The 26,478-nt window shown below is 40.3% G+C and overlaps 2 protein-coding genes across 4 annotated transcripts in view; both read right to left on the reverse strand.

Annotated features, from left to right (window-relative positions):
• The window catches only part of LOC129047184 (uncharacterized), a 608,921-nt gene that overhangs the window by 317,653 nt on the left and 264,790 nt on the right, over nucleotides 1-26,478 (reverse strand). The gene's annotated exons all lie outside the window — the stretch shown is intronic.
• The window catches only part of LOC134759832 (group 10 secretory phospholipase A2-like), a 36,104-nt gene continuing 12,732 nt past the window's right edge, over nucleotides 3,107-26,478 (reverse strand). For 2 of the 3 annotated variants that reach the window (XR_010136665.1, XM_063714785.1), the window contains one exon: nucleotides 19,505-22,134. Coding sequence is in view for 1 of the 3 variants with exons in the window: in XM_063714785.1 (XP_063570855.1) it covers nucleotides 22,056-22,134 (79 nt within the window). In the remaining 2 variants the exon portion in view is untranslated. Of the gene's footprint in view, nucleotides 3,689-19,354; nucleotides 22,135-26,478 lie in introns of those variants that run through there. The other variant, XR_010136666.1, reaches the window with a different exon arrangement.

Consider the following 26,478-nt stretch of genomic DNA (forward strand, 5'->3'; position numbering starts at 1 on the left):
GCTTGTCACTGACAGACAGGAGTATCGACAGACCGGTCCTTTGTGTCTGATGGAAACATGAAGGAGACAGGCTCACGGAAGTGGAGGCACTGGCTCAAAGGGAGAGAACGCTGACTGGAGTTTCTTGTGATTGCATCAGCCAGATCCAAGCAAGTGCTCTGAGCCTGAGTGTCCCACACAGGGCAAGGCCTTCAGACGAACTTTTGACCACAGCGAAGAGTAAGTTACAGTCACTAACACTGATTTTCTGAGAGCTCGTCACTGGGATCTACTGCAAAATAGCCTGGGCTTTCAAAAAGCATCACTTCCCTCTGTCTCACCCTCAACTCCCCATCCTCACCTACTTCCCCCTCTGTCCTTCACAAGTGCCTGACACATAGAGGACACTCAATAAACATTTGTAGCAAAGTTCCCAAATCGCAAATAAACAACCCTCCATTAGAAAGCTAACCCAGACAGGGTGCGGTGGTTCACACCTGTAATCCCAGCACTTTGGGAGGCCAAGGAGGGCAGATTGCTTGAAACCAGGAGTTCAAGACCAGCCTGGGCAACATGTCAAGACTCTGTCTCTTCAAAAAATACAAAAATTAGCCAGGCGTGGTGGTGCCCACCGACTACTCAGTAGACTGAGGTGAGAGGATCGTTTGAGCCCAGGAGGTCAAAGCCACAGTGAGTTGTGATGGTGCCACTGCACTCCAGCCTGGGAGACAGAGACCCTGTTTTAAAATAAAAAAAGAAAGAAATCTAACCCATAAAACAAGAGAGAAAGAAATGCAGCATACATTCTCTTCTTTTATGGGAAGATTTTTTGTCCAGAACGCTTTTACTCACTGTAAGCACTCAATCTTAAACAATCACAAACTCCCTAAAGAGTGAAGAAAACAGGCATTGCTGAAGCACTGTCTGCACATGGCTGAATGGCCCTGAGGCCCCAGAGTGGGGAGCAGGAGTCTTGGCACCGCCCTTGTGATTAAACGGTTCAGTGAGTGAAAGCCTCCTATGTGTAAGTCCTGGTAATTCTTCCACTTCCTTCTTCTACCAAAGAATGGGATTTAGTGAAGAAATCTCTAAGACAGGAAGACAAAGATGAACAGGAGGTGGTCTCTACTTTGGAAGAACTAACGTGGAGATGGAAAAGATGGGTGTTTGTTTATTTGCTCAATAAAGCACCTACCGAATATCTGCTGTGTGCCAGGCAGAAAACAGACACGGTCTCTACCACATCAAATTTAGAATTTATGGAAACACAAAGGAATCCACTCATCTCACAGACAACTGTGAAACTGCTTCCGAGGCAAATGTGAAAAGGGAGATGCACCCGGTTAGAAGCGCCCATGACAGGCAGATGGAGCCAGGTAAGAAGTGTCCATGACACGGAGCTGGGGCCCAGTGAGAGGTGCCCATGACACGGACATGGGGCCTGGCCAGGCGCTCAGCAGAACCCCAGGCAAAGGACACTTGAACAAAGGTCTAAAGGATGAAATGGAGATAATATGGTGAGAGGGGTTGAGACGATGTTCCAGGCAGTGGGAACCATCTACACCGGAACTTGGGGCACTATGCAGAGGGGCCGCCAGTGAGGCAAGGAAAGCTGGTGAGACCCGGACCCCGAAGGCCCTTACAAGTCTTGTAAAAGTAGTTGGGGATTCTCTCCTAAGGGAATAACGTTAGGTTTTTATTGGGGAAAAGGTGCAGAAGTGGGTATTGGAGGTAACCTAATCAGAACTGTTTTTAGAAAAGATGACTCTGCTGCTTGGAGAGTGGATGGGAAGAGGCCACAATGATGTGGGCCAGCCAGGACAGGGGTTCCATTTATGTAACCATTAAGTGGAGTTGGGAGCTGGCCTTTTAGGTAATCACTGAAGATGAAAATCACACATAATTAACATTATCCTTTTTTTTTTTTTTTTTTTTTTTTTTTGTAGAATTTGATGAAAAACTTTTTTTTTTTTTTTTTTCTTTTATTATTATTATTATTATTATCATCATTATTATACTTTAGGTTTTATGGTACACGTGCGCAATGTGCAGGTAAGTTACATATGTATACATGTGCCATGCTGGTGCGCTGCACCCACCAACTTGTCATCTAGCATTAGGTATATCTCCCAATGCTATCCCTCCCCCCTCCCCCCACCCCACAACAGTCCCCGAAGTGTGATGTTCCCCTTCCTGTGTCCATGTGTTCTCATTGTTCAATTCCCACCTATGAGTGAGAATATGCGGTGTTTGGTTTTTTGTTCTTGCGATAGTTTACTGAGAATGATGATTTCCAATTTCATCCATGTCCCTACAAAGGACGTGAACTCATCATTTTTTATGGCTGCATAGTATTCCATGGTGTATATGTGCCACATTTTCTTAATCCAGTCTATCATTGTTGGACATTTGGGTTGGTTCCAAGTCTTTGCTATTGTGAATAATGCGGCAATAAACATACGTGTGCATGTGTCTTTATAACAGCATGATTTATAGTCCTTTGGGTATATACCCAGTAATGGGATGGCTGGGTCGAATGGAATTTCTAGTTCTAGATCCCTGAGGAATCGCCACACTGACTTCCACAAGGGTTGAACTAGTTTACAGTCCCACCAACAGTGTAAAAGTGTTCCTATTTCTCCACATCCTCTCCAGCACCTGTTGTTTCCTGACTTTTTAATGATCGCCATTCTAACTGGTGTGAGATGGTATCTCATTGTGGTTTTGATTTGCATTTCTCTGATGGCCAGTGATGGTGAGCATTTTTTCATGTGTTTTTTGGCTGCATAAATGTCTTCTTTTGAGAAGTGTCTGTTCATGTCCTTCGCCCACTTTTTGATGGGGTTGTTTGTTTTTTTCTTGTAAATTTGTTGGAGTTCATTGTAGATTCTGGATATTTGCCCTTTGTCAGATGAGTAGGTTGTGAAAATGTTCTCCCATTTTGTAGGTTGCCTGTTCACTCTGATGGTAGTTTCCTTTGCTGTGCAGAAGCTCTTTAGTTTAATTAGATCCCATTTGTCAATTTTGGCTTTTGTTGCCATTGCTTTTGGTGTTTTAGACATGAAGTCCTTGCCCATGCCTATGTCCTGAATGGTAATGCCTAGGTTTTCTTCTAGGGTTTTTATGGTTTTAGGTCTAACATTTAAGTCTTTAATCCATCTTGAATTGATTTTTGTATAAGGTGTAAGGAAGGGATCAAGTTTCAGCTTTCTACATATGGCTAGCCAGTTTTCCCAGCACCATTTATTAAATAGGGAATCCTTTCCCCATTTCTTGTTTTTGTCAGGTTTGTCAAAGATCAGATAGTTGTAGATATGTGGCATTATTTCTGACGGCTCTGTTCTGTTCCATTGATCTATATCTCTGTTTTGGTACCAGTACCATGCTGTTTTGGTTACTGTAGCCTTGTAGTATAGTTTGAAGTCAGGTAGTGTGATGCCTCCAGCTTTGTTCTTTTGGCTTAGGATTGACTTGGCGATGCGGGCTCTTTTTTGGTTCCATATGAACTTTAAAGTAGTTTTTTCCAATTCTGTGAAGAAAGTCATTGGTAGCTTGATGGGGATGGCATTGAATCTGTAAATTACCTTGGGAAGGATGGCCATTTTCATGATATTGATTCTTCCTACCCATGAGCATGGAATGTTCTTCCATTTGTTTGTATCCTCTTTTATTTCCTTGAGCAGCGGTTTGTAGTTCTCCTTGAAGAGGTCTTTCACATCAAAAAAAAAAAAAAAAAAAAAAAAAATTAATATTATCCTCAAAAATTCCTTAGCCATTAAAAATCAGTAAAGTGACATCTCCAGTAGGCCCAGGCCAGCCAGCATTGGAATCGATCACCGATTCTTTGATGGAGCCCCCGATTAAGGTATCTGCGTTTGGGGTCGAGGTTGTAAGATATAGATTAGATAAGCTAGCTAGCTAATGGTTGAACACTTGGTTCTCATCCAGCTTGGAGAGATGATCCCCCGCCTGGAAGGCTGTGGGAACCAAGCCTGAGCAAGGAACAGCAGATTCACACCTTTGATTTCACATTCACTGCAGGGTACATTCTCTGTGAGTGCATTAATCGGCTTGGGCTGTCATCACAAAATGCCAGGACTGGGTGGCTTACACAACAGAAATCTCTTCTTTCACCATTCTGGAAGCCTAAGACAAAGGTGTCAGCAGGGTTTGTTTCTCCTGAGGCCTCTCTCCTTGGCTTGCAGACGGCTGCCCTCTCACTGTGTGCTCACCTGGTCTTTTGTCTGTCCACATGCATCCCTGGTATCTCTTTGTGTGTCCAAATATCCTCTTCTTATAAGGGCACCTGTCAGGGTGCATTAGAGCTCACCCTAAGGACCTCATTTTAACTGAATTGCCTCTTTAATGCCTTGCCTCCAAATGGAGTCACATTCTAATATACTGAGGTTAGGGTTTCAATTTACAAATTTTGGGGAGATAGGCAAAAATCTCTCTCTCCCCCTCTCCTCTTCCCTCTCCCTCTTCTCTCTCTCCAGCAGGTAGCATTGCATTGCTGAAAGGTCAATGCACACACCAAAAATATGGGCTATTTCAAGGCACAAGGCCCATGCTGACTAGACGGCAGGTATGGTAAATGGCTCACATTCAGAGGACGGTGAGTGCACAGAGAACCGAGAAGGCCGACTGGTAGGCACAACGGCAGGTGTGACTTCTGAGGGCACATATGAGAAAGGTGTAGACCTCCTACCAGAGTGGACAGTGCATAGAGGAGCAGAAATTATTGAGTGCCTGGGATGTGCCCAGGTGTGTGTGTGCTCAGAAGCTAGAGCTACTGATAGCAGCAGAGCGTTCATACCGTGGAAGCAGGAGACAGATTGGCTGGAGGCAAAGTTGGATTGGGTCAGTCCTTAGAAGGCCTCCAATGCTAGAGCAGGGAGCATGGGCTTCACCATGTAGATATTGTTAATACATTCAGAACTTTAGAGTCTAGGGATGGCACAGTGAGGGAGGAGAAGGGGACTGCTTAATACAAGCAGTCAATCAGAGATATCAGAAGGTTGCAGATAGCTGGAGACTTCAGGGTGACATAAGACTTCCTGCAACGTTCTGCTCAAAGTCAAGGTCAGAAATAGCTATTATGATCTCAGTCTGAATACCCTGCCCCAAAACACCAGCACTGTCACATGACTCACCACCAGCTTCAAGCCACTAATCAGAGTACAAAAAAACGACCTCATGCTGACAAAAATCAATTTCTCTTTTGCCCTTTGCTTTTTACAAACGATCTAGATTTTTCAAGTGCAGTAGAAGAAATAAGGTAACTTTTCCAATAAGATTATTCCATGCAAGAAACAGTCTCCTTTTCAATAAATAGTTTTAAACCATTCTCCCTGGTTTCTGAATCACACTACTCTCTGAAGATATATAAATATCAGGTAGCAGTTTTATTTCCTGGGAGTGGGGAGCTTTGGTTTAATAAGGAGGAGAGAGGCAGGGTGACAGACTTCTAGAGATGAAGCAAGATCTATTAGATCATCTTGGCCATTTCACTGGGCCTGCCTAAGATTTCTCCCAGCTGCATTGGCATATTCACTGCTGCTCAGGCTAGTCCAGTTTTAAATGATTTAAGGGTAATATATTAAAGACTCATGACTGGCTATAAAGAGGTGCTTCTTCCTGAGACACTAGCAAGGGTTTCACTGTAATTGTAGATGGATGCTCATCCTACCAGACGTCGGAGGGCACCTTGCTGTCCTTCAGGCCGTACCACATCAGGGCCACAGAAGTCATGACCATCTGGACAGTGGTCAGCATCCAAGGAAAAGTACAATGCCATGTGCATTTATCAAAACCTGAAAGCAACCATGGGCTGTGCTGCTGAATAAAGACCTGCTTTCTTAGTGTAACAGCACTCAGTACATATATTGTCATTCTGTTTTGTTTTAAGCCTGATTTGTATACTAGGTGGGATGCAGACCTCAAGCAGCTGGGCCTGGTGTTAGGGTAGCAGGGTGGAGTAGGACAGACATAGTCACCTTCTCCTCTTCCCTATCAAGCGTGCATATTGCCCCCTGTGAGTCCTGGGAGTGATCCATCACAGGCCTGGGTTCTCCAGAACTAGGAAGATCCTAAGTTTCACACACCCCCCCACTCCACCTTGGTTCACAGGATCAAAATGCAGTGAGTACATTTTAACCATTTGAAAGCCTTGGTGGTATGACCCAGGGTTAGAAATAGAACAGGCAAAAAGAAACAGGCTTACTCAACTAAGGAACTAGAGGCCATCAATAGTCTCTATACAAACCTTGGAATTATAATAATCACTAGATTTAGCAAGCACTTATTACACACGAGACACATACACAATCTCTCCTTTATTGGTAGTATCCTAGGGTAATTGCTTTTATTCTTATTTTACTGGTAGAAAAGCTGAGGTTTAGGGCAGTTAATTTATTCACCCTTATTTTCATAGCCCTCTCCCTGACCCACTCAAATAGCAGTGCTTCAGCCACTCTTAGACTTGCTGTCACTACTCTTCATTTGGATCACTGTGGCAGTGGCATCCCATGATATATGCAGATAGGAAGACCTGGACTCTGCTGTGGTATTTATCTGCTACAGGAGAAGTTAAAAGTCACATCTCCCACTACCTTCAGTAAGGCCTTCTTTATAGTAAGAATAGGAGAAATTCTTTCCAGCCTCAGTACCTAATATAGCTGCATGTCTATTGAGCAATTAGTTTCTTTTTTATCTTCAGAATTACAAAAACCTAAAACTGATGAGATTTTCCTTTTTGCATTAGCAGCTAGGAAACTTAGGGATAAACTTCTATCCCACTTCTTCTAGCAAAGTGTGCAAGACATTCTGCCATGTAATTGCCATGTAACAAAAATAGAAAACTGGTTTTTCTTTTTACTTTTATTACTTCCCTCCTCCTACCCCTACTTTCCTCACTTAAAATATTTTTTCTCTTATTGGCATAATATGCATTTTTGTAAGTCACAACAAGTAATTTTTGAAATGAGATACAAATGTTTTAAAAAATAAAAATATTTAGAGAGTGGTCACAAAGTGTGTATGCCTTATGAAATGCAGAAATTCATACAGCTACACACTTATGAATTATATACCTTTATGAATGCATGTTATACTTCAATTTAAACATTTATTAAAAAGCAAAACTGATGGAGTAGGTATCTCTAAGAGCTCATCCCTCTACAGAAATATCAAAAAAATCAAGGAAAAACCATCAGAGTTATTTTGTTAGAAAGTTGAAAAACAATCCAAACTTTATAGCAACCAGGTAAATGTGGAATAAAGAGAAAGGCAATTTTAAAGTTGCAGAAAGGCCTTGTGATTTTTTTTTTTTTTGAGACGGAGCCTCACTCTGTTGCCCAGGCTGGAGGGTTCAAGCGATTCTCTTGCCTCAGCCTCCCGAGTAGTGGGAATACAGGCACATGCCACCACACCTGGCTAATTTTTGTATTTTTAGTAGAGACAGGGTTTCGCCATGTTGGCCATGCTGGTCTCAAGCTCCTGACCTCGGGTGATGTGCCTGCCTCAGCCTCCCAAAGTGCTAGGATTACAGGCATGAGCCACCACACCTAGCCAGCTTTGTGACTTTTTACTTGTGCTTGCTCCACCCTCTCCCCAGCTTGGCAGCGATCCTGAAGACATTAGTTCTGTGTTCCCGGTATGGGGCCCTAGTCCCTGGTTCTGAGGGAGGAGAGCAGACCTTACTCACAAAGAACCGTGTTTGTCTCTTCTATCCTGTCTCGGAGCTACATGAAGGACTGAAGCAAGGTGCTTGTCTTTGTTTAGCCTAACTTGGAACTCACTCAGTGTGGAAAAGACAGTGGTCATTTACTGGAAATATTGTAAGACAAATGAAGAACCTGCAGCCACCTGGGGCAAAAGATTTCAGTTGATGCATACAACAGAGTGCCTAAAGCCTGGAAAGAAAAGCTGGGGAGAGCATTTCTCTGGGAAATTAGGACATTCAAAAGCTCCATGCATATTGGGTATTTAAGAAAACCACACACGTTCCCAGAGTAAAACTCATGCTCAGAAAAAACCTGAGAAGACCCTAAGTTTTTATTTTGGCCAGTCTCTTAAGATCAGTGCAGGCAAGTACTTAAGGCTAACGTAAAATTTTAAATGGCCTGACTAAACATTGAAGGAATGTCCTAGTACAGAAACAATCTGCAAAGAATAGGAGAGATATTTTTTATTTTTTGTTTCTTTGCTTTTCTCTTCTCTCCCGCTCCCTGTCTCTCCCTCATGCCCTTTCTCTCCTTCTCTCTTGCCCCTCCCTTCACACCTTTTGGCTCCTGGCATTCAAGGAAATCTTTATCAAAACACTAGCTCAATGCAAGCAAGGAACAAAGACTTCAGAGACCATACATGACAAAGAATACAAACTTTACAAAAATAGTTTAGAAAAATCACTGAACAAATAGCTAAAGCCTACAACAAGCAATAAAAACAAATTCTAAGGAGAATTAAGATTGAGATTTCCAGAATTACCAGATTACAGTATTCAAATTGTCCAGTTTTAACTAAAAATTATGAGACATTTAAGGAAACAAGTATGGCCCACTTACAAAAGAAATGAGCAGCAACTTTCCCTGAGGCAAAGACATTGAACTTATTAGACAAAGACTTTAAAGCAACTGTGTTAAATATGCTCAAAGAACTAAAGGAATTAATAGACAAAGAGCTAAAGGAAACTAGGAGAACAATGCATGAAAGAGAAATCAATAGAGACAGAAATTATAAAAAGGAACCAAAAAGAAATTCTGGAGCTGAAAAGTGCAATAATTAAAACAAAAAACATACTAGAGGGTTTCAATAGCAGGTTTCAGCAAGCAAAAGGAAGAATTAGCAAACTTGAAGATAGATCATTTGAAATTATCTAGTTTAAAAAGCAAGAAAAAAATTGGAAAAAAAAATTAACAGAGCCTAAGAGAAATATTCAAGTGCAACAATATACACAAAATAGAAATTCCACGAGAAAAGAGAAAAAAAGGCAGCTGAAAGTATATTTAAGGAAATAACATCCCAAAACATTCCAAAATTGGTAAAAAGACAAAAATCTACATGTTTAAGAAGCTCGGTGAATCTAAGAAGGATAAATGCAAAGAGATTCCCACTAAGATACACTATAATCAAATTGCCAAAGATAGACAAGGAGAGAATCTTAAAAGCAGAAAGAGAAAAGTGACTCATCATGTACAATATATCCTCAGTAGAATTAACACATAATTTCTTATTAGAAGCTAGGGAGATCAGAAGGGAATGAAATAACTTTTTTTTAATGCTGAAAGGAAAAAAAAAAAAAAAATCCCCTATCAACCAAGAATTCTATATCCAGCAATGAAAAATTAAGGCATTCTCTGATAACCAAAATCTGAGAGGGTTTGTTGCTAGCAGAGTTGCCCTTTAAGAAATGATGAAGGTAGATCTTGAGGCTTAAATGAAAGGGCACTAGACAGTAACTCAAAGCAGTATGAAAAGGTAAGGAACTGCAGAAAAGTTAACTAGAAAGTAAATATAAAAGCCAATATACTGGATTTTGGTTTATAACCCCTCTTTTTATTTCCTACATAATTTAAAAGACAAACGCATAAAACAATAATTATAAATCTACATTATTGAACACACCAAATGAATGTAATGAATAAAAAATGTATTTAGTGACAACAACAACATAAGGTGGGGACAGAGATGTTTAGAAGCAGAGATTTTATATTCTATTGAAGCTAAGTTGATATCAATTTTAACCATACTGTTACTATATTTTTATAAATGTATAATGTTAATCATAATTCTATGGTAATCACTCAGAAAATATCTTTTTTAAAATACACAAAAAGAAATGTGAAGGGGATCAAAATGTTACAGTGTAAAGAATCAATTAAACACAAAAGAAGACAGTAATAAAGAAAATGAGGAACCACAAAGACATAAGACATACAGAAAAATAGCAAATTGGCAGAAGTAGGTCCTCCCTTGTAGTTAATTACTTTAAATATAAATGGGTTAAATTCTATAATCAAAAGGCAGAGATTGACCAAATAGATTTTTTTAAAAAAATCCAACTATATGCTGTCTACAAGTGACTCACTTTAGATTCAAAGACACAAATAGCTTGAAAGTGAAAGGATGGAAAAATAATATTTTAAGCAAATAGTAACCAAAAGAAAGTTAAGGAGGTTATACTAATATCTAACAAAATAGATTTTAAGTCAAAAACCATTACAAGAGACAAAGAAGGACATTATATATTGATAAAGGAGTCAATGCATCAAGAATACGTAGCAATTATAAACATACACACACCAAACAACAGAGCTCCAAAATACATGACCAAGCATTGACAGAATGAGAAGAAATAGACAATCCTACAATAATAGTAGGAGACATCAATATACCATTTTCAGTAGTGAATGGAACAGCTAGACATAAAATCAGTAAGAAAATAGGGGGCTTAAACAAAACTACAAAGAGCTCGACTGAATAGACGCGGATAGAACGCTTCCCTCAACAACAGCAAAATGTATCATCTTCTCAAGTGCACATAGAAAATTCTCAAGTATAGACCACATGTTGGGCCACAAAACAAGTCTCAATAAATTTATAAGGATTGAAATCATACAAAATATTGTTTCTAACCACAATGAAATGATGCCAGAATAACAGAAAGAAACCTGGAAAATTCACAAATACGTGGAAAACAACATACCCTTAACCAATAGGCCAAAGAAGAAATAACAAGAGAAATTAGAAAACACTTACAGTTAAATTAAAATGGAAAGACAACTTACCCAAACTTATAGGATATAGTTAAGCAGTGCTCAACAGGAAATTTATAGCTGTAAGTGTTTACATTAAAAAAAGAAACATCTCAAATCAATAACCTAAATTTACATCTTAAGTAACTAGAAAAAGAAGAGAACACTAAACCCCAAACCAGAAAGAAGTAAAGATTAAAGTTAAGATAAACAACATAGAGAATAGAAAAATAAGAGAGAATCAGCAAAACCAAAAATTGGTTTTTGAAAACATCAACAAAATTGACAATCTTTCAGCTAGACCAACTAAAAGGAAAGAAGAGAAGACCCAAATAACTGAAAATAGAAAGTAAAGACATTACCACAGACCTTATGGAAATAAAAAAAAATACTATGAACAATTTGATACCAACAAATAGATAAACTTAACATAAAGGACAAATTCTTAGAAACACACAAATTGCCAAAACTGACTCCAGAAGAAATAGAATCTAATCAGACCTATAAAAAGTAAAAATTGAATCAGTAATTTTAAAGGAATAAATAAAACAATACTCCCCAGAAGAAAAATTCAGGACCAGATGGGCTTTGCTTGTCAATTCAATCAAACATTTAAAAAAGAATTAACAGCAATCTTTCTCAAACATCTATAGAAAATACAAGAGGAGAGACCACTTTCTAACTCATTCTATGAGGCTAGCATTACCCTTATACCAAAGTCAGAAAGACACCACAAGAAAACTATAGACTAATAACTCTTATGAACATAGATTCAAAAATCTTTAAGATACTATCAAACTGAATCAAATAGCATATTTAAATAATTATAAAAATTCCATGACCAAATGGGATTTATCCCAGGAATACAAAGGTGATTCAACATAAGAAAATCAATCAATGTAATACACATTAATAGAACAACAACAAAAAAACTGAACCATTTAGTCATCCTAACTGATGCAGAAAAAGTAGTTGACAAAATCTAACATTTTTGATTTTTAAGAAAATACTCACAGAAAAGTAGGAATAGAAAGAACATCCTCAACATAATAAAGGGCATTTATGAGAAAACCACAGCTAACATCATACTCAATGACGAGAAACTGAAATCTTTACTCCTAAGATCAAGAACAATACAAAGACTCCTACTTTTACCACTGTCATTTGATATTGTACTGGAAGTTCTATACACACCAATTATAAAAGAAATAAAGCATAACCATCAATAGCAGTTCTATACACTAACAATGAACTTTCCAAGAAATAAATCAAGAGGGCAATCCCCTTTATAATAGTTACAAAATAAAATATAATACCTAAGAAAAAATTTAACCAAAGAAGTGAATTATTCACTGAAAACTATCAAACATTGATGAAAGAAATTGAAGAAGGCACAAATAAATGGAAAGATATCCTATGTCCATGGATTGGAAGAATTAATATTGTTAAAATGTGCATGCTGTAATACCCAAAGCAATCTACAGATTTAGTGCAGTTCATATCAAAATACCAATGACATTCTTCACAGGAATAGAAACAAAAGTTCTAAAATGTATATTGAACCACAAAAGAGCCTGAATAACCAAAGCAATGTTGAGCACAATAAACAAAGCTGGAGGCATCACACTACCTGACTTTAAAATATACTACAAAGCTATAGTAGTCAAAACAGCATAGTACTAGTGTAAAAACTGACAAATAGATAAATGAAGCAGAATTAGATAATCCAGAAATAAATCCACATATGTATGGTCAATTAATTTTTGACAAAGGTGCCAAGAACACACAGTGGGAAACGACAGACCTTTCAATAAGTGGTGTTGTCACAAGAGCATAGCCACATGCAGAAGAATGAAATTAGATCCTATCTTATACCATATATAAAAACTAACTGAAAATGGATTAAGACTTAATCATAAGACTTGAAACTGTAAGACTACTAGATGAAAACATAGGGGTAGAATTTCATGACATCAGCATGGGCAATTATATTTTACATATGACCCTAAAAGCACAGGCAACAAAAGCAAAAATAGACAGGATTACATCAAACTAAAAAGTTTCTGCACAGCTAAGGAAACAATCAACAGAGTGATGAGACAACCCATGAATTGGAAGAATGTATTTGCAAACCATACACCTGATAAGGAATTGACATCCCAAATATATAAAAAACTCAAACAACTCTATAGTAAGAGAACCAGTGACTGATTTTAAAGTGAGCCAAAGGACCTAAATAGACATTTCTCAAAATAAGACATATGAATGGTCAACATGTATATGAAAAACATGTTCAACATCAGTAATCATTAGATGTCTTAGTCTGTTCCTACTGCTGTAACAGAATACCTTAGACTGAATAATTTATAAACAACAGAAATGTATGGCTCACAGTTCATAAGACTGGAAAGTCCAAAATCCTGGTGCCAGCAAATTCTGTGTCTGATGAAGACTTGTTCTCTGCTTCAAAAATGGCACCTTTTCTTGCTGTGTGCTCACATGAAGAAAGGGGTAAGGGCGGTCCTTTGATTCTCTTTTATGAGGCCACTAATCCCATTCATGAGGGTGAAGCCCTCATGACTTACTCATTTCCCAAAAACCCCACTTCTTAATACTATCACAGTGGGTTTTAGATTCTAACATATAAATGTTGGGGCACACATGAACATTCAGACCATAGCATCAGCAAAATACAAATTAAAACCACAATGAGATATCACCTCACACCTGTTAGAATGATTATATCAAAAAGATAAAAGATAACAAGTGCTGGCAAGGATGTGGAGAAAAGAAAACCTCTGTATACTGCTGGTAAGAATGTACATTAGTACAGATATTATGGAAAATAGTATGGAGGTTCCCCAAAAAATTAAAAATAGAATTACTCTATAATCCAACCACTCCACTGCCAGGTATATATCCAAAGGAAATAAAATCAGTATGTTGAAGAGATATCTGTACTCCTATGTTCACTGCAGCATTATTCACAACAGCCAAGATATGGAATTAACCTACATGTTCATCAACGGATAAATAAAATGTGGTATATATATACATGATGGAATACTATTCAGCCTTTAAAAAGAAAAAAATCCTGTCATTTGTGATGACATGAATGAATCCGGAGGATATTATGTTAAGTGAAATAAGCCAGGCACAGAAAGACAAATACGGCATAATCTCACTTACATGTAGAATCTAAAAAAGTTAAACTCATAGAAGCAAAGAGTAGAATGGTAGCTACCAGGTGCTGTGGGGTAGGGATTGAGGAGATGTTGGTCAAAACATACAAAATGTCAGTTAGATGGGAGAAATAAGTTCAAGAGATTTATTGTACCACATGGTGATCATAATGAATAATAATGTACCCTTGAAACTTCCCAAGAGAGTAAATTTTAAGTGTTCTTACCATAAAAAAATAAGTTTGTATAGTACTGCATACACTAATTAGCTCAACTGAGCCATTCCACCATGTATACATATTTTTACATGTCATGTTGTACACAATAAATACATATAATTTTTATTTGTCAATTAAAATAAATAGATAAATTTGAATCTTTAAAAAAAGTATCCAAATTGGAAAAAAGAAGTAAACCTAGTTCTATTCACAGGTGACATTATCTTACATATAAGAAATCTCAGAGAATCCACAAAATAAACTAGTAGAGCTAATAAACCAATTCAACAATTTCAAAGTATAAGATACAAAAATCAGTTGTGCTTTGATACACCAGCAATAAACAATCTGAAAAGTGAATTAAGAAAAACAATTTCATTTACTATAGTGTGAAAAGAATAAAATACCTACAAATAAATTTAACCAGGACGGATAACCTGTATGCTGAAAACCACAAAACATTGTTGAAAGACCTAAATAAGTGTTAAGATACCTCATGTTCATGAGCTGGAAGACTTAATATTGTTAAGATGGCAATACTACTCGAAGTGATCTACAAATGAAATCTTTATCGAAATTCTAGCAGCTTTTTCACAGAAATGAAAATGCCGGCCAGGCACAGTAGCTTATTGTATGATTCCATTTATATGAAATATCTAGAATAGGTAAATCCATAGAAACAGAAAGCACATTGGTGGTTGCCAAGGGCTGGGGGAGGGAGGAATAGGGAGTAACTACTTTCTTTACTTTACTTTCATAGGGGATGAGGCAAATGTTTTAGAACTAGGCAGAGGTAGGCGGTGTTTACACAACATTGTGAATGTACTAAATGCCAGTGAATTGTTCACTTTAAAATGGTTAATTTTATGTCGTGTGGATTTCATCTCAATTAAAAAGAAAGAATAAACCAGAAAAGCCACTTAAAAAAAAGAAAAAAAGAAGTTTGTTAAAAAACGAAGTTACCTGGAAATAGAAATCAAATGTCAATCATCCTTATACACCCTTGCTCCCATGACCTTTAGCACAGGATGACACATAAAGACAGAAAATGAATAGTGTTTGCCTGGATGGATGAATAACCTACCCAAAGTGATCTACAAATGCAATCCTTATCAAAATTCTAACAGCCTTTTTTACAGAAACGAAAATGTCAGCTGGGGTGGTGGCTCACGCCTGTAATCCTAACACTTTGGGAGGCCAAGGCAAGCAGATTGCCTGAGTTCAGGAATTTGAGAACAGCCTGGGCAACATGGTGAAACCCTGTCTCTACTAAAAACACACACACACAAAAAAAATAGCTGGGCATGGTGGCACGCCTGTAGTCCCAGCTACTCGGGAAGCTGAGGCATGAGAATTGCTTGAACCTGGGAGGCAGAGGTTGCAGTGAGCTGAGATCATGACACCACACTCCAGCAGCCTGGGCAACAGAGTGAGACTCCATCTCAAAGAGAAGAAAAAGCCAGTCCTCAAACTCATATGAAATTTTCCAAGGTCCTTGAATAGCCAAAATTATATTGAAAAACAAGAGCAAAGTTGGTGTACTCACATTTTCCAATTTCAAAACTTGCTACAAAAGTACAGTCATCAAAATAGTATGGAACTTGTATAAGGAAAGACATACTTGCCAGTGGAATAGAATTGAGAATCCAGAAATAAACCCATACATCTAAAGAAAAGCTACATATAAATTTGAGGGATTTAGAAATCCTAGAAGATCTTCATCTTTCATTCGCCCCTATTGTTTCTTTAAATGCTTCCTTGGATTTTCTTTTTCCAACTAGAAAAGCAATACTCACTACTTCCTACAAGCCAGTAGCAGACAAGTAGACAAAGAATTCCCAGCAACTGCCCTCTCCACTCCCAACGCCACACCGCTGCACTCTCACAACTGAGGTTCCGATATTAACAGATTAACAGTCTGGTGTGTATCTTTTCCCTCTTTTTTTCATACTTATTCAAATATCCTCCAAATGATGTGTGCAATCCACCTCGTGGTTACTATCCCACAATTAGTATTCCTAAGGTGAATTACTCCCATGTGTTTTTACTCTTTGATATTCTCCCCTGAGATGCTGGGGGCCAGAGGGCATGATTAAGAGGCATTTTCCCAGGTTAAAGGAATGACATTTCAACTGCTATATGCATTGTCTAATTACAAAGAGTAGGAGTTTGATTTGAAACTTAAAATGAGAAAGCTTCAGTGGGTGAGACATTTGGCAACACCCATACTCCCGCCCCTAATGTATGCTATGTGTTATTTTGTAACCATCCCCATTCATCAGCAGAGACCATCTGCCTCCCAGCAGGGATTTTATCAGAAAGCATTTCAACTTTTACCAGTTCAAAGATGGAATTTCATCACCTTCAAATATTTACTTAATTTATGTACTTATTTTGTTTACTGTCTGCCTCCTTCACTAACATATTACCTCCAAGGGCCAGAGATTTTGGTCTATTCCTTCACTCACAGGTGCCCAGCCCTTGAATGTGCGTGGTACACAGCGGGTGGTCAAAAATACTTGTTGAATGAAATTCTACAAGATCTTTTCTTTTAGGCTTTTAGATAAGGCTGGGGTAGAAATCTGGAACATTTTTTCTCTCTCCTCTCCTTCCTGGTTTCTCATGAAGATGACAGCTAATTAAGAGGGATGGGGAGTTGATTGACCAACAAGGCTCTGGCTTGCCTGGGTCTCCCAGCTTCTCATCTTGTTGGATCGCTGGTGGAGTTGAGAGATAAGACCCTCCATGAGCATCACCCCTTGAGAATCACTAAGCCCCTCCACACAGCATCACCGGGTCCTTAGGCCATCCTTTGGGAGAGATAAGAAAGGGTCATTCCATTTTACAGGAAGGCATTGGGGAGCCCTCTGTGTGACATGAGGGAGCTGAGATCAGAATTCATGTCTTCAACTGCTTGCTCAAGACTGTCTCCATGGCCAGAGAGAAGCACCATTTTTCCCTCATGAGGTTACATTTTAAAACCCTAATTTTCTACCTCAGCAGGCAGTTTTCCCCAAGCTATTTTAGGAACAATAGAATACAAAAGCAGATGCTCGAGTTTTCTTCAAAAAATGTTGGTTGATCAGCCGTTTTGTTGAATGTCCCTCTATTTGGGTTTGTCTGATGTTTTCTCATGACTGAACTGAAGTTATGCATTTTGGGGGAAAAATACCACAGCTGTGAAGTTGTATTCTTAGTGCAATAATCTTTAAAAGTGTCATGGTCATAAAAGACAAGAAAAGACTAAGGAATTGTTAGAGACTGCAGAAGATGAAGAAATAACAACTAAATATAATATGGGACCCTGGATAGAGTGCTGGAACTGAGAAAGAATATTAATACTGTTAGTGGGAATGTAAATTAGTTCAGCCACTATGAAGAGCAGTTTGCAGATTTCTCAAAGAACTAAGAGCAGGACTACCATTTGACCCAGCAATGCCATTACTGGGTATGTACCCAAAGGAAAATTAATAGTCCTACTAAAAAGTCACTTGCACCCATATCTTCATCACAGCACTATTCACAATAGCTAAGACATGGAATTGACCCAGGTGCCTTTATCCAACAGTGGGTTGGATAAAGAAAATGTGGGACATATATACCATGGAATACTACACAGCTATAAAAAAGGAATGAAATTATGTCTTTTGCACCAACATGTATGCAGCTAGAGGTCATCATGCTAAGCGAACTAGCACAGAAACAGAAAACCAAATACTGCATGTTCTCACTTAAAAGTGGGAGTTAAATATTGGGTACACATGGACATAAAGACGGGAACAATAGACACTGAGGGATACAAAAAGAGGGAGGGAAGGAGGAGCGCAAGGATTGAAAAACTGCTTTATCAGGTTCTATGCTCAGTACCTGGATAAAAAATTCATTCGTACTCCAAACTTGAGTATCACACAATATACCTTTGTAACAAACCTGCACATGTACCACTGATTCTAAAATAAAAGTTGGGGAATAAAAAAAGAAAGAACATTAGTGAAAAAACAACATTCAAAGTCTATAGTTTAGTTAATAGTATTATATCAATGTTAGTTTCTTAGTTGTGATAATTGTTCTATGACTATGAAATTTGTTGATATTTAAAAAACTATAAGAGTACAGAAAAACTCTACTATTTTTGTAATTTTTTCTGTAAGTCTAAAGTTAGTTTAAAATTAAAGGTTAAAAAAATGATGTGTGTTTTCCTTGTTCTCCCCACCTCTATTTACCTGGAAAGGGAGAGAGGAAAAGACACAGAATCTTTCTAGCTCCTTTAGAGTTACAAAGATAGAAGCAACCAACCCTAAAGCAAAGTGGATCTGGACAGCTCCAAGTAGCTTTAGGGGCTCAGAGCCAGATGACCAGCAGAGAGTGAGCTCTTCTTGGAATTCCAAGATGCTCCATCTTGAATAGTTGGCTGAAATTCACGTTCCCATGGATTTAGCTGTATCCTGATATAGGAACATGGACAATTGGTCTCATTGGTCAAACTCGCCATGCACGTGGGGAGCCCTTGCTCTCCTGTCTGTCTACATAGCCAATCACTCATCCTCTCTGTATGCAGGGGCCCTACTAGGCACACAGTTCTTAGTGTTTCAGAAGACTTATTCCTCCTTCCTGTTCCAACCCTAACACTGCCGAACTTAAGCTTGACATTTTCTGCCGTCATCCCAGATGGCAGTGGTGTACTTTGTGTACCACATGTGTGCGTGTGCACACGTGTGTGCATGCATGCACCAATACAAGTAATTTTCTACTTAGACTGTTCAATTTTTATATCAACAAGCCATATTCAAGCTAATGTTTTGATGATATTTGTTAAGTTGAAATCAAGTTAATTGTGGGTAGCAAAAAGCAAGGGACTTCCAACAAACTCCTATCTCCCACATCTCATTCATTCAATAAATACGTATTGAAAACTTCTGTGTGTCAGGCAATGTGGAGCAATGCAAATGATTTATTTCCAATCCTGCCTTCTATGGCACAGAGTAGGTGAACCGTCTTTGATGCCATTCCATGACCCATCAAGGCATCTGGTTTTACTCTCAACCCACAGGATTACTGTGCACGCACAGATACACGGAGAGCAAAGGTTAGGACTGATGTCAGAGAGATTTTAGAGGAATGAACAAAAACATAGTTATTAATCGGATATTCCAGATAAGGTGTCTGGAAGGAGAATAGGAGAGAATCATGGAGTCCATCCTCTGGTCCTGCTTTTAAATACCTGAGTTCAGATTCCAGCAGGAACCCCAGATCTGACACCAAGGAGGCCTTTTCACCAACCAAACTCAGTTCCTGTTTCTTCCTGTAAGAGATTAAATCTTGTACCCATCCATAGGTAGAGATTAAAAATAGCAATGATTTGGGTCCAACCTGACATGTAACTTTTTTTTATTTCTGTAGGAGAGAAGAATGAGGAACACATCAGCTTAGAGACAGACCCATGGACCCAGAGAAAGCTGTCAGATCTCACCCCACTTTTGTGATATAACCATGGTGCTTCAGAGGTCATGGACCACTCTTTCATCCCCACTCCTCCACTGTCCCCCAGACCGTTTGGGTTGCAGAGCTGGGACAGTGATGATCCACAGCACTCAAAACCACTTTCCCTGGGAGCCAAGACAGCTATTTTTCATTTAGTCCCTTAAATGTCTCTCTGTGTGAGTGAGACGCAGCCAGCTACCTTGTTGCCCAACACGTCAGAGAAGTGGGACTGTCCCACATTCGCTCTGCTCATATTTTTAATTGCTTAATAATAGTGAGTGGGCTTCCCTCCTCCCCTCCAGCATAGCAGCGTGGGGGACTTTGACATTCAGGGCTTGACGTGTGGGCAGCAAACACAGATGAGGCTGGGAAAATGTCAGCCTCCTACAGCTTCTCTCCCAGTGAATCACCATACCATATGACAGGGCACACCTCGTATCAGGAGCACCGGGCTGGCAGTCCAGGGAGCTCAGTTTCAGCCCCAGCTCCACTACTAAATTAACTGTGTGACGTAGAGCAAGTGGCCCACCCTGTGGGAGCCTCAAGCTCCTACTGCTTTGAAACATTTAAATGGCAATGAGAATTGGCAAAGAGGATATTTATGGAATACAGATCATAGGCACAGGCTCAGGATCCAGACCTCCTGGAGCCACTCCTGAATCCACTGCTTGCCAGTAGCAGGAACTCAGGAGAGTTACTTAATCTGTCTATGCCATGATACTCTCAATTGCAAAGCAAGCATAATAGTACCTACACAACACAGTTGTTGGAAGGACTTAGAACTGTGCATAGCATGTTGTATGCATTCAATACCTGTTTGTTGTTATTATTCCAATTCTAGCCATCTAACTGACTATATTTAAAGTTCCTAGGGAAGTATTTTCAAAGAGGAATAAAACATGAAAATTTCCCCCAGATACAGACTTATGGGGAAGATGAATACATGCATAAAATATTGGGGAGAGGAAAGTGGGGGCTGCCTGTGATGCACTGTGTAACAGAAGTGAGTGATGATACCATGTGTTCAGCATGTGCCAGAGGATGTGCAAAGGGCTCTGCCTGCGTTCCCCATGGAATCATTACAGCCGCCCATGAGGCTGATCCCACTTTATAAAGTGGGAAGCAGTCTCAGAGAATCTGCCTTCAATCTCATAGCTTCTAAGTGGCAGAGACAGGATTCAAACCCGGGACTTAAGTCATTGCTCTTAACTCCATGTAAGTTATTGAACCTCTCTGAAGACTCTGAGGTGTCTTCATTTCTGAATAACAAGAGTGCCCACCAACAGAGCTGATGGGAGTAGATGAGCTTGTAGATGTAAACTGTTTCTGTTTGTTTGTTTCTGAGATGAAGTCTCACTCTGTTGCCCAGGCTGGAGTGCAATGGCGCAATCTCAGCTCACAGCAAGCTCCACCTCTTGGGTTCATGCCATTCTCCTGCCTCAGCCTCCCGAGTAGCTGGGACTACAGGCGCCCGCCACCACGCCCGGCTAATTTTTTGTATTTTTAGTAGAGATGGGGTTTCACCGTGTTAGCCAGGATGGTCTCAATCTCTTGATCTCATGATCCACCGGCCTTGGCCTCCCAAATTGCTGGGATTACAGGCGTGAACCACTGCGCCCATGTAGATGTAAACTCTTAATGTCGTGCCTGGTGTTTGGCAAGCACTTGTCAGACGTTAGCTTGTATCATCATCTCGTCATCATCATTGCTGTCACTGTTTCTTCATCATCATCATCATCATCCTCATCATCATCATCTATACTCAGTTTCCTTTCAGCTGATGGTCAGGACCACTTATCGATAAATGGATGATGGAACTTCCATTTTCAAAAGGGCTGTCAAGACGCCTTCCAAACCACCTCCTAGTAGGTGCTTGAAACATGACAATCAAACATTTATTCCTTAGGTTTTTCCCAGGCATTTGTCTTATGCCTGGGGTCTCCTTGTAAATATAACAGCCACCAGGAGGAATGAAGAACACATGATGCAATACTCAACCACATTCATTTAGTTATTTGAGAGAGGCCATACCCTAGGCAAGGAATTAAGAAGATGATGCAGAGGCAGAGGAAGATAGCAGAAGCGCCACTCCAAATGAGGACTGGAGAGTAGGGAGGAGATACAGCTGAGCGCGGTCTCCTTCATAGTTCCTCCAAGGACTACTCTGTCTCTGTCTGCTGAAAGGCTGGGCCCCAGCTTTTGGGCAGGGGTTGTATATGACCTGGGATCTCATTAGCATTGGCCACCAGAGTGCAGAGAGGTGAGTGATGGCTCCCCTAGAATGGAGGCTTGTTTGATGTAGGTTTGTCAACCCCACCATCCTTCACCAGCACCTGCAGCCAAGATTCATATCCTCTGTCAGAGGCTCATCCAACACCCCAAGCTGGCCTCCACCAGGGTCTAATTTTTATACCCTCTCTCTGAGAATGGCAAGCAATCTTTCAGGTCCTGGAAATGGGAAGACACACCGTAATGCTCCATTTTTCCTGGGAATTTCTTAGAGGTTGGAGGCAGAATAAACTAAGAAGAGGGAAACAGAGAGGAGGATTTAGAAGGAATGCATTAACTACAGTCTTTTACCTATTTTCTACCATTCTTGCTCATGCCATCACTCCCCCCAGCCCCATGCCAGGTTTCTAGGCAATATCACCTTGAATAATGGTATATTATTTAGTATCAGTTCAGGATACTGCTCTATCACAAGAGAAAATGCTCACCGAGAGAAAATGATGCCATGACATGCAAGACGAGATTCATATGAGGAATAAAATTCTTACATTGAGATGAAACTATTTGAATGGTTTAGTTGGAAGGTCTGTATTGCCTCTCCTTCATTTTGTGTCACCTGTGTTGCCATGTTTATATTCAATTTGTTAAGTCCCGGTTACATGCTGGGCAGATTGCTGAGGGCTGGGAGACACTCAATGCAGAGTATGGCTGAGTTCCTTCTCTAGGAGCTCATAGTCTTGAGCCTGTGACTATAAGCCTACCAAGGATAGGAACTAGGTCATGGGTTCCACAGTGGCTGGTATACAGCTTCTCAAGAACTGTCTTTTCAGATCTAAATTTCACAAGCATCTTTCATACAAAAATGATGTGGAAACCAACAGGAGTGAATTTTTTTATTCTTTTCCCTTATCTAATCCATTCTGAAGGGAATGGTGTTTTCCTCATTTTTCATTAAGCTTGGACAACAGTAAAGATCAATAGAAATTGGCACCATGCCCTTAGTCAGTATCACCATTCATTGTGTGGAACTAGCAAAACGGATTCTGGGCCAGAGGCTACAAGTTCATGCTGGCTCTCTCCTAGGTCACTGTGTGATTGTGAGGCCCCTGGGCCTCTCTGATCCTGGTGCCACGTAAAGCTGGCTCCTCTACCTGACAGATCAGGACCCGAGAGGCAGCAAGAGCTCCATGAGGCTTTAAAATCAGGGTTCTGAGCTGGGATCTGTGGGTTCAGCTCTCAAAGTCTACAACAGAGGAAACAAAATGGTGGCCCCCAGACATGGGTTTTGGCCCACATACGGTTTTAAAGAAAATTGAATTCATTCCAATTTTTAAAAATTAGGATACTATATACATTTTAAAATCTAGATGTCCAGCTCCCTTTGAAAACTATCAGAAAATCTGACAATGCTGGATCAGAAGCTGAACATGAAAACAGTCTTTCGCCATTGAAGATTGGCTGCATCCTTTAGACTGGGCCTGTGCTCTCTGGTCACCACAGTTCCTACCATAACCAGCTTTCCTCATTTAGGCCAACTCTCTGGAGCCTGTAGGCATCTGGCTGGTTAATAAACCTGACCAGGTTAACCAGTGGTCCAAGGCAGCGTGTGCCCGACAGTGCTGTGAGATTTACAGGTATAGGCACAAGATGGAACCCAAGAATCCAGAGGAAAGAGAGCTCCAGGGCATTGGGAAGGAAGCTGTTCAGGAAGTGAGTGAGAAATGTGTGTAGTCCTACTGCGGGCCCATGAGTAAACCTTTCTGGCTAGAGTGCGAGTTTGTGCAGGTGAACTGGTGGGGACAAGGCTGAGAATGGTAAGTTGAGCTCAAACTGTGGGAAGAAGGGCCCTCAATGCCAGGTAATATTTTTCTCTGCTTTCACACCAGAAACTCCAGATGTAATGTGGGGTTTAGGGACTAAGGCTGCCAAGCTCATCCCTGCATACACTTCCACCCTCACCTTCATAACAGGAGTTGGAGTGAAGATCTAGGCCTCAGGAAATACAAGGCTAAGTACAAAGTTCTGAAAGCCACCCTCAGCCTTCACAAAGCCCTCATCATGCAGGTTTCCTAAAGCAGCCAGAGGCATCCTACAAAGACCCAGTGGCAGCAGGAGACAAACACCCAGGGCAAATTCTCTCAAGGAAAAGAATGGGAGAAAGAAAGAAGGGAAAAACCTTCCTTTTGGCTTCATTAGAGCTCTTGCTTAACTGAGCTAAAAATAAAACTAATTGCTTTTGCTATTCTAATGTGAGAAATCAGTTTTTAAAGGATCAAGATTCTCTCCCTGGCTGGAGGAATCATTGAATCTGTAATAGACTGACTGCCAATGAATTATGAATGTCATAATCAAGCCTTCTTGGAAGGCCAAAGTATTGGTTACAAATGGGCACTATAATTAGAAATATACTGAAGCTGCCTAAAGCAGACCCCTCTCCCTACCCTTTGTCTTTTTTTTTAGGAGGGAAGAGGCATAGACTGCTCTTCATCAGGTATCTGGCTTGTTCTTGAACAATGCCCTGTTCTCACCGTTTGAGGAGACATTACAAGTGAGCATAGGAATAGCCACTCCTTCCCCCCCTTCTCCCTTTAAAAAGCCCCACCAAACTCCCCCAGCTGTGATCAGGAGAATGGTTCAATTCTCTTCATCTATTACCTGGAATTCTATATACTAAAGATACTTGGACAACAAGCAGCCTCTTTTTAAATCCAAGAGGACTAGGATAGGGGCAAGTGTCAGTTGTCCACACCTTAATGGGAATCAGTTTGATCAAAACTTTTTGTCTGAACTAGCTGAGCTCTGCAGAACTGGAACCTGGAGGGCAGGAGGTGTGCATTTCAAAAAAGCAAATGAGAGGAGAAGGGCCATATTGAAGACTGAGAATCAAGGGAACATAAATGTGAACAGGGCTGCTGCCCTGCTCCAACCCCTCAACCAGGAAGGAGAGGAGATCCCCGCCCCCCAACACAAAAGCTAGACAATGTGAAAAAACCAATCTAGATTGACAGAGCCAATAACATCCCTCCAAGAAATTATCATGTTCGAAAAGAGGTTGCCTTACCTATTTTTTTTTTTTTTTTGAAGGTGAAGCCATTTTGAGCAAAAAATGGCTGGGGGTTGCTGTCCTTCTTCAAACCTTCTACCTTTAACTTGGTCCCTAGAGATAGAATCAGTTCTAGCCAGAAAACTCTTTCAGCAGGAGCTACTTCCAAGTGCTTATCTCAGCCATGGAAGTGGCCAGTTAGGGGAAGGGAGTAAGGGCTCTGCTTCTCTCTGAGCCCTGTGAATTGAAAAATGAAGCAAGCACCTCAGTGCCTCACCACTTGCTAAGTGTGTCTGGATGGGCCAAATGACTGGTTCTCATCCCCAATTGCACATTAGATTCACCTGGGAGATTTTTAAATGTTAATGCCTGGTCATTCCCCAGCCCAATTGAATGTAATATCTAGGGGTGGCTTCAAGCATTACTATTCATTAAAACTTTCTGGTAATTCTAAAGCGCAGACATGGTTGAGAACCACTGAGCTAATCACTCCATTCCAGCACCTGTTCTCAATCTTCCTGCCTCTCCTCTCATTTCCCAGACCTAGACCAAGGGGCTTTTCTAGCACAAGAGGTTCTGGAGGCACCCTTCATCTCTCAGGGCAGGTGCCAGGTTTGGGGGCATCTCTATGCAGTGCCAAGGATGGCTCCCTGCCAACCCCCCAATTATTCCATTAGAAAAGAGCTTAAGGTATATTTTGTCCAGAGTAGCAAATAGGATTCATCTTCCAAGCCAACTCTGTTGGGCCAGAAGTGGGTCCTCACGGTACTGTATTGAGAAATCCTTCTCAACAGGTCATGTCCAAGCTCAGTGGGAAAAAATACCATGCTCAATTATCAATGTTAGCTCAGGGAGAAGAAGAGAGAAATGATGATACAGAAGCCTAGCATTTGTCAGTCCTAAAAAAAATTTCCTCATCTGGACTATGAGAAAAAAAGACCCAGAGAAAGGACATGATGTGCCCATTAACCAGTTCAATAAATCCACAAGTTAGCTTAGAAGATTTGATTTGTGTTTAATACTACAGAACCTTGCCACACAAAGTGAGGTCCACAGACCAACAGGGTCAGCATCTGCTGGAATATTGTTAGAAATTCAGAACCTCAGACTCCACACAAGACTTATTGAATCCAAGTCTGCATTTTAACAAGTTCCCCAGGTGATTCGTTTTTACAATGACCTTGAAAAGTGCTGCTAGAAAGTAGACAGAAGATGGGAATAGCAGTAAGCTCTGCCACAATCCAAATGAGGAATACATGGGGGGAAATCAAGCAAAGAACAATGCTAAGGCATGTAAGAGACAGAAACGTCTGCTGCCAGAAAGTAGAGAGATCCACATACGTGCAAAAGCACAGAAGGCTTTGGAAATCAGGAGGCCTATGGGTCAGGTCCTAGCAGACTGGTAGAATGGACAGAAAGGCACCTGCCACTCTCCAGCAGCTTTCTCTCACCCCAAGAGCCTGCTGTCTCTCACTCTCTGCCCTGACACAGCTCTGGACATCAATCCATTGCTTCTGCTGTGAGTCTTCTCTCCCCAACAGGCCTGTAAGCTCTTCGAGGCCAGAAATGGCATCTTCTCCCTGTCCTGATTC

Source organism: Pongo abelii, chromosome 14, assembly GCF_028885655.2.
Source record: "Pongo abelii isolate AG06213 chromosome 14, NHGRI_mPonAbe1-v2.0_pri, whole genome shotgun sequence".
Lineage (NCBI taxonomy): Eukaryota > Metazoa > Chordata > Mammalia > Primates > Hominidae > Pongo > Pongo abelii.